This window comes from Myxine glutinosa, chromosome 4 (assembly GCF_964187855.1).
Source record: "Myxine glutinosa chromosome 4, kmMyxGlut1.1, whole genome shotgun sequence".
Classification (NCBI taxonomy): domain Eukaryota; kingdom Metazoa; phylum Chordata; class Myxini; order Myxiniformes; family Myxinidae; genus Myxine; species Myxine glutinosa.
The window spans coordinates 108,642,990-108,651,994 of NC_136264.1; the positions used below are offsets into that span (position 1 = coordinate 108,642,990).

Consider the following 9,005-nt stretch of genomic DNA (forward strand, 5'->3'; position numbering starts at 1 on the left):
GTAGCACTTTTTTTCTACAGGTCATTTTATAAACCGACATGTAAACGCCGTGAAAAGCAATAATATTAAGGGGTAGGGGAAATATAATTTACTATTTATTAACTTTTTTAAATCACAATGACGTCATTTTGGTATCAATATGTGCCTAATGGAATGCTCTAACAGTCTAATGCAACTGTATAGCAACACAATAGGTTTTGGAGGAGGTATTAACCAAAATAGGGGGGAGGGAGTGACAAATAATGCTCCTTTTTGGTATCATTTTTTAGATAAAATTCAAAACTTATTATTATTATTGCTTTATTATTGCTTTAATATTCCCAATTTCAAAAACAAACGCAAGCACCTCTCCATGTGAAAATGTTGGCTTCAGTATGACCCAAACATAAGTATACTATGAACTGAGCAAGTTACAAAAGTCTTAACAAGTATGCAAACATATGCATGAATAATTAGTCAAGTGCCATGATCTGAATATTTATAGTGCAGATGAAAGAAATCATTCACCAACAAGCTTCTTTATAAAATGTTACCTAAATATGACTTTGCTAGTGCTTGTATTGCTATGGTACACTGGAAATTATGTAGCTCTTAACATTCACAAGAAAAGCAGCTCAATGTATACCTTAATTGAAGACGGTACCCCATCCAGGCTGGTGAAACACAAGTTTTGACCATACATTTCTTTGGTCATATCTTGTTTTAAAACAACAATAATAATGTAGATAATTCATGAATATACAATGTATAGTAACAAGATATTCATTTCTCTAGTTCACATGTATCTGTAGTGCAGGTGTATAACACATAATAAACCCCATAAGAAAAGTTGTGCTTAAAAATAGTACTACCTATGTTTACCGTTTAATTAGTCATCATCCTCAGACTCTGAGTCATGGAAGGATGAAAAGGGGTTGCAACATTCCTCATGTCCCATACATTTACAAGATTCAGTACAGCCCAAATCGTTGACTTTACACGAACAGTCTGCTCTACTACATGTCTTGCATCCACAGCATGTTAATTCTAACAGTCCAATTGGTGCAGGATCCTTAGTCATTAGGACTGCTTGCAGAGAGTCATTCTGTACTTCACAACCATGCTCTTCTGGGGGTGGTAAATGTTGCATGGCATCAAGGGACTTCTTCCAGACATATGCTTGAAAGTTTGCTCGTTTAAGGTGTTGAATAAGGCTGTCATTAGTTGGAGGAAGCCCTTCATTCTTTTTCTGCTTCTGGCAGAACAACCAGTACCGCACATCATCAACCTTCGTTCCAGCCTTTGTTGATGTCGTATATAAGTTACAAATGAATTTCTCACACGATTGCGCTAAGTTGTCACTCAGGGGTAAGGAGTTTCCCAGATTGCCAAGACTGTCTTGATGCGTCTGGCTCTCAATAAGAACCTTGAACGCCTTTCTCTTGCCAATACCTGAAAACGAACTTGTAGAATCGCAACCAGTCACTGCGTGGAATCCAGGTAAGGCACTGCAAACTCTGTGGCCAAGATCGGTAGTGATGGTGTGAATAGGTATGTACCTTAACTTGTCTTTAACCCCTGTGCGAAACCACATTTCCTGACAGTAGCGTTGATGGTAGAAGGCAACATAAAGGACAGCGACATCGGTATCAGGAGACAGAAGAACAATTCGTTGGTGCTCCAAAGGTGCATGTTGAGCATGTCGCAAGAGCCTGGTGTCAGCTTCCTCATGATCGGATGTAAGTGACTGAAGAGTTGTATGATGTCCCCGAGTGATTATTATTGCCTTGTTGGTATCATCCATTTGTCTGCCACCTATAACAAGTTGTTGCCCCTGTCCCAGGTGCTCTTTCCCCATCTGCGTCCAAGTTTTGACGACGAAGCCACATAGTTCTTTCTTGTTTTCTGGATTGGCTATATATTTTTGCCACTGCTTAGGGATGGGTGTGTGTGGGCCTTGAATTCTGACTTCTAGAGCAGCTGATGCTCCTCGCTTTGAACGCTCTCCGGCCTTGATTGACCTACTGATGTATCGATCAAACACAACATCAACTCGTTGACGCCCATGTTTGCCAAGGGAAGATGCAACTATGCCATAGTGTGTTGATGCTACTTCGCCAAATGTTGCAGCACCCCCAGCTTTAACCATCTGCATAAGTGCCATCCCATCAATGATATAAGCCGTTGACATGTGCTTCTTTGGTGGCGGCAGCTTGGGTTGAACATCGCTCTTAATTTCGAACTCTCCAAGAAGTACACTTTTATTGGTCTTTCTTAGAGTACCGTCTGCATGTGCAATTACATATGGCACTGTGTAAAGTTCAAAGCATAGGACTTCACTCAGTTTTAGGTCTCTTGCTTTGGCTGCAATGACCAGGAGACTTAGAAGGTCTCTGTCTGCATTGACAGTGATGACTTTCGCATCTGATGCTTTCACCTTTTTCTTCTTTGCCATTGTGGCAAACGTCTTCAACTTGAGATTTGGAATAGAGTCCCAAAAGTTGGCGTTGCTGGTGTTTAGCCTTTGCTCAACAAACTGACATCTGCAAGAATCCTGATTCAGAGGACTGCAAAAGGTGCAATGTGTCAGCAGGAGGCATGACCATACCAGTGGCAAGATTGATAAGTTCTGTTGGGTTACTATCATCACCCTCATCATCTGAGTTGAATGGGTTTTTCATTAAACCGGAAGAAAACGTTGTAAGGATCTTTTGGACATCTTCTTCATCCCTACGAATTATAGATGCGGATGCTTCCTTGTGATTTCCATCACTTTCTTGCAGCCCACACATGTCTTTGAATGCTGTCATAATGGAAGCTCTCTGATGGCTGGTCGAAAACCAGCCTGCTAGTGCATCCGGAATTCTACTTATCCCGATGATGCCACCCTTACTTTTTGAGTCAAGGTTGATTGATTGGGCAAGAGCCATGTCAGTTGAAACTTTGGAAAAAGGCTTACCTGACCGACTTACTACATGGTTGCCCTTCATGAACTCCTGGTATACTTCCGGATGGGTCTTGCTGAGATTGTTCATGTCAGCCAAGTATACAGGGAGCCACCTGGAGTAGTTTGGTCTATCCATAGCAAAAAAGTATGGAGTCATGGCTGCAGTTGTTGTTAAGTGTAGTGGCCAGTCACCAATCCTCTCAGCTCTGATAAATTGTAGCATTAACTCCACCATTTGGATGTAACTGTTCCAGAATACATACATCTGAGATTTGCCTTCCATCTCCTTCTGAAAGATTTGGTACTCCTTTGCTATGATTTCTACATCACATTCTAGACTTCCAAATGCTTCTTGAAGTTTCTGGTTGTCACTTACAGCATCCTGGCATGCCTTTAATTTTCTCATCAATTTCTCCTCATCTACACAACTGCTACCTCTCTTTGACTGCCACTTCACAAAAGTTTTCCACTGTACGCGAAACAGAGCTTCCATTGTCATCTTATGCGCCCGTACCCCACGGTTGCATGCTTGACCCCTTCATAGCTGAAGCAACCGTTCCACTTCCATAGACACCTGCCTCTATGTCTATGAGAAGATCTTCCAGTCCTGATCCCTCAAACTTCTTTCCCAGAAGAGCAAGATAGTTCAAGATGATGTGGAAACCACCCATGCGGATCACTGTATCATCAAACTCATCTGGTCGGCGCCATTGAATTTCTTTTGCTTTCACATAGATGGCTAGGTCAAAAGTTATTACAGTATCTTTCTGGCCAAGACTTGCCATCATTCTCTGTACTTGCTTCATTACAGTGTAAACTGTGCTGAAATTAGTAGGTGCTGAAATATTTCCCCTACCCCTTAATATTATTGCTTTTCACGGCGTTTACATGTCGGTTTATAAAATGACCTGTAGAAAAAAAGTGCTACCACAATTTGAGACTACTACCTACCTAGCAGTGATCTAGAGGGTCCATACTAAGGCCAAACAAAAAAATATTCATGTTTAGCGTCCCCGCCCGCTTCCTTTTTAGAGGCCGCCTCCTTTTTTTTTTCTTTTTTTTTTAACATCGTTCGACTGATGACATCAGCAATCAATTTTCTCACTCTCTCGATTTGATAGTCTCCATCATAATTGTTTCATGGCCGCTCACACAAAATAATCCCGTCTGTGATACACGTACATACAGGTCCGGCAGTAATATGCGGCTGGTTGTTGTAGACTAGCAAAACGTGTGAGCGTGCTATAGAATGTTAGCGCTAGCGCTAGCGTGCTGTAGTTTATTTGCAAAGTAGAGTACATGTAGCTTTACCATGTTAGGAAGAAGATATGGTTGAGAAATAATGAAATATAATGTAAAATGCATTTAGATACATTATTGTATTGTAATAATAAAATAGGTAAGATATTGTTTGCAAATCTCATCTTGAATTTTTCTGTATACCTGTATAAAGACACAAAAGAAAACAAAGTATAGTATGCAAATATATGAAATGGTCTCTTTTACTAGTCTTTTATTAATATGTTACTCAATACATGTTGTATTTTGTCAACACAGATCGTCAAGACCCAAACATTCTACATGTATTTCAAATCTAAAGAAACAAAAAAGCAGGCGACCATCTTGGGAAAAATGAGCCTGGCGGCCATTTTGAAAAAAAAAAAAAAAAAAAAAAGGTGCCTCCTCCTTTTTTTCAAAAAGGCAGGACGCTAAACAAGTTTTTTTTGTTTTTTTTGGCCTAACTACCTATGGTGTCAAACCTTTTATGTAGCTTGTAGTGGGTGTTGAACGAACCCATTTTTGTCAGGTCCCTGCTCCCGGTATAAAATAATGCTCACTCACACACCCGCTCACCACAGTGAGCAACTTCAGCACACTTGATGATGATTAAACCAAAGAACAAAAGGGTCGCTACGTACTTTAACGATAACGCCGCAATAAGGCGTAACTAGTCCCACACGGGCGCGGCCACACACCGCGGCTAGGCCTGAACACAAAAGGACTAATTAAATCACACGGAACGTCAAAATAATACAAGAAAATGAACCAACTCGGTTCAGATAACCAAAACAAAACAAAAATACAAACGAAAACGGTGGAAGATGAGGAGGGAATGTCGAAACGTAGCACAGCTCGAGGAGCAGCAAAATGGCGTGGAGGAGTAGGAGGAGTAGGAGGAGGAGTAGGAGGAGAAGTAGGAGAAGTAGGAGGAGGAGGAGGAGTAGGAGGAAGAGGAGGAGGAGTAGTAGTAGGAGTATTAGTAGTAGTAGGAGTATTAGTAGTAGTAGTAGTAGTAGTCATTCCAGCAGTAGTAGTAGTAGTAGTAGTAGTAGTCATTCCAGCAGTAGTAGTCGATAGTAATAGTAGTAGTAGTCATTCCAGCAGTAGTAGTAGTAGTAGTAGTCATTCCAGCAGTAGTAGGAGTAGTAGTAGTAGAAGTAGTAGTAGTTGCTGATGATGAACACTCACAAAATGTTTAACCACCGAAACCGTAGGGCGTACGGCCCTGGCGCTTCAAAGCGTACACCACATCCATGGCAGTAACGGTCTTTCGCTTTGCGTGCTCCGTGTAGGTGACAGCATCGCGGAGCACATTTTCCAGGAACACCTTGAGAACTCCACGGGTTTCCTCGTAGATGAGACCCGAGATGCGCTTTACTCCACCACGGCGAGCAAGGCGACGAATAGCAGGCTTTGTGATTCCCTGGATGTTATCACGCAGTACCTTGCGATGACGTTTAGCACCTCCTTTGCCGAGACCTTTTCCACCTTTACCACGTCCAGACATGACGACACCGTTTGATTCCAAAACAGATTGACCCAAACGACGAGCGTTCTTGACTCTTGTGTCTATGTGGATGATGTGGATGAGAAGTAGTAGTAGTAGTAGTAGTAGGAGTAGTAATTCCAGCAGTAGTAGTCGATAGTAATAGTAGTAGTAGTAGTAGTAGTAGTAGTAGTAGTCATTCCATAGTAGTAGTCATTCCAGTAGTAGTAGTAGTCATTCCAGTAGTAGTAGTAGTAGTAGTTTTTTGTCTATGTTGTGGGGATTGTTTGGCCTTGTGTATGGTGGGACCGTTTACTTTCCCTGTGTCGTCTTGGGGAGCAGCACGGTCTGGATGTCAGGCAGTACACCACCTTGCGCGATCGTCACCCCGCCCAGCAGTTTGTCCAAGTCCTCATCGTTGCGGATGGCGAGCAGAAAATGGCGTGGGGTGATCCGTGATTTCCTGTTATCTCGTGCAGCGTTACCTGCGATCTCCAGGATCTCTGCACACAAGTACTCGAGCACAGCCGCCAGGTAGACGGGAGCGCCGGCACCGATGCGCTCGGCGTAGTTGCCTTTGCGAAGATGTCTATGAACACGACTCACACTCACAGGAAACTGCAGCCCAGCTCGGGAAGAACGAGACTTGGCCTTCGAGCGAGTCTTTCCACCACCTTTACCACGTCCCGACATGATTTGTAGAGAACAACAGATATCAAAATAACCTTACTGTGACAGGTGACTCTTATTCTAGTAGTAGTAGTAGTAGTAGTAGTAGTAGGTAGTCATTCTAGCAGTAGTTGTAGTAGTAGTGGTGGTTGATTGATTTATCTTATTATAATAGATCAAAGGTAGGTAGTAGTAGTAGTAGTAGTAGTAGTAGTAGTAGTAGTAGTAGTAGTAGTAGTAGTAGTCATTCTAGCAGTAGTTGTAGTAGTAGTGGTGGTTGATTGATTTATCTTATTATAGTAGATCAAACGTATATGGTTATGTTGTCATGTCGTTATGTCGCTATGTTTACATGCGACGATAACGTCTTCTTCTTCTTCTTCAAATAAAATTACCACCCTCTTAATTAACCCTCTTAATTGCGTTAAGACTGCTGAGACCCCTCAGACCTTTGACGACCCTTTGATTTCCCAAAGACCCTTCAGACCACCATGACGCCTGAAGACCCCAAACACCCCGAAGACCCAAAACACCCCGAAGACCCAAAACACCCCGAAGACCCAAAACACCCCGAAGACCCAAAACACCCCCAAAACAAATGGAAATTATCAATATATTCAAACAGCTCATCAGATGTATGCTAATGCAGAGCTGCAGTTAGCAGATTAAAAGTAAGTGTTCTTAAGGTCACAAATGACACAAAATGGATTTTATTAAATACAATAACAATGGCAAAGATATTATTGACAAAACATTCAAATAAATACATTTTAAAGCATTAATCAGTGGTCAATAAAGGGAACGAACAGTAAAGCAGGTGGAAAATCCATTCAAATGATTGGTTTCTGAATTTGAATTACATCTCACTTCAGTGTTAAGCAAAATGAATTTGCTGGGTATTTGTTGGATATTGCATAGCAAAGGTATTGGTAATCTACAATGTAAGTTGTGCATGATTTACAGGTAATGTATTAGATAGCATATGCATTGTTGTACACTACATGGCCAAAAGTATGTGGAAACCCGAACATCACACCCGTATGTGCTCGTCGAACATCTCATTCCAAAATCATGGGCATTAATATGGAGTTGATCCCTCCTTTGCTGCTATAACAGCCTCCACTCGTCTGGGAAGGCTTTCCACTACATGTTTGAACATTGCTGTGGGGATATGCTTCCATTCAGCCACAAAGCATTAGTGAGGTTGGGCACTGATGTTGGGCGATTAGGCCTGGCTCGCAGTCGGTGTTCCAATTCATCCCAAAGGTGTCAAAGGGGTTGAGGTCAGTGCTCAGTGCAGGCCAGTCAAGTTCTTCCACACCGATCTCGACAAACCATCTCTGTATGGACTTAGCTTTGTGCACGGGGACATTGGCATGCTGAAACAGGAAAGGGCCTTCCCCAAATTGACAACAGTTTGGGGAAACAAACTGTTGGAAGCAAACAATCGTCTAGAATGTCATTGTATGCTGTAGCGTTAAGATTTACATTCACTGGAACTAAGGGGCCTAGCCAAAACCATGAAAAACAGCCCCAGACTCCTCCTCCACCTCCACCATTCCTCCTCCACCAAACTTTACAGTTGGCACTATGCATTTGGGCAGGTAGCGTTCTCCTCGCATCCGCCAAAACCAGATTCATCCATCGGACTGCCAGATGGTGAAGCGTGATTCATCACTCCAGAGAACGCGTTTCCACTGGTCTAGAGTCCAATGGCAGCGAGCTTTACACTACTCCAGCCTACACTGGCATTGCGCATGGTGATCTTAGGCTTGTGTGCCGCTGGCTCCTCAGCCATGGAAACCCATTTCATGAAGCTCCTGACGAACAGTTGTTCTGCTGACGTTGCTTCCAGAGGCAGTTTGGAACTCGGTAGTGAGTGTTGCAACCGAGGACAGACGATTTTTACGCGTTATGCGCTTCAGCACTCGGTGGTCCTGTTCTGTCCTGCCATTCTTTGGTCTTTTTTGCAGTGTGGCATGGAGCTCCATCTTCTATGAACAGAGTGTTGTTTTTGACCTTCTGACCAGTGGAGAAGACAGGGAGAAGTCCATCCTCAAGGATAGAAATGTGTATCGTAGAGTTGATGTTGCCAACACACTCCACAATCTCTGACCGACCAACGCTCCAAATTGCTTCCCACACCATCACTGAAAAATCACCGTGTTTGACAGTTCGCTGCAATCAGTTCAAAGAAAACGCTTTTGCCTATTCAACACAGAAGTCCGAAAATGGCCCGGGCAATATTATTGTTACCTTTTCGAAGTTGTTAGAAATAATTAGATTTCAAGCAGGTGAATCTCCTTTACTTTGGAATTGAACTCACCTATGGTGAGTTGCATGTGCATGCAATATATAAATCACTCATTCAACTAATTTGAATGGAGAAAAGGGGGTCATTCTGCTGTTTTGTGTCACTTTGTGTACCGCAATGAGCATGGAGAAAAGAAAGAAAACCAGAGAATTGTTTGAGGAGGTCAGACACAAGATTGTAGCCAAGCATGGACAATCTCAAGGCTACAACTCCATCTCCAGAGACGTTTATGTTCCTGTGTCCACTGTACGCAATGTTATCAGGAAGAACACTGTTTTTTTGAACATGCAATTGATCACCTGTGGGGAGATCTGAAAACAGCAATTGGG

At 42.5% G+C, this 9,005-nt stretch overlaps 2 protein-coding genes across 2 annotated transcripts; both read right to left on the bottom strand.

The window, feature by feature from the left end:
* Positions 1-5,402: 5,402 nt before the first annotated feature.
* LOC144891639 (histone H4-like) lies at positions 5,403-5,714 on the bottom strand. Its single transcript, XM_078775289.1, has one exon. It carries the CDS (start codon positions 5,712-5,714, stop codon positions 5,403-5,405), a length of 312 nt encoding a protein of 103 aa, XP_078631415.1.
* Positions 5,715-6,000: 286 nt separating this feature from the next.
* LOC144891791 (histone H2A type 1-like) lies at positions 6,001-6,386 on the bottom strand. Its single transcript, XM_078776264.1, has one exon. The coding sequence runs from the start codon at positions 6,384-6,386 to the stop codon at positions 6,006-6,008; it is 381 nt and encodes a 126-aa protein (XP_078632390.1). The 3' UTR covers positions 6,001-6,005.
* Between the last annotated feature and the right edge of the window lie 2,619 nt (positions 6,387-9,005).

Excerpts from the sequence above, each read along its gene's own strand:
- LOC144891639 (XM_078775289.1), bottom strand. The coding sequence starts at position 5,714 with ATGTCTGGACGTGGTAAAGGTGGAAAAGGTCTCGGCAAAGGAGGTGCT.
- LOC144891791 (XM_078776264.1), bottom strand. The coding sequence starts at position 6,386 with ATGTCGGGACGTGGTAAAGGTGGTGGAAAGACTCGCTCGAAGGCCAAG.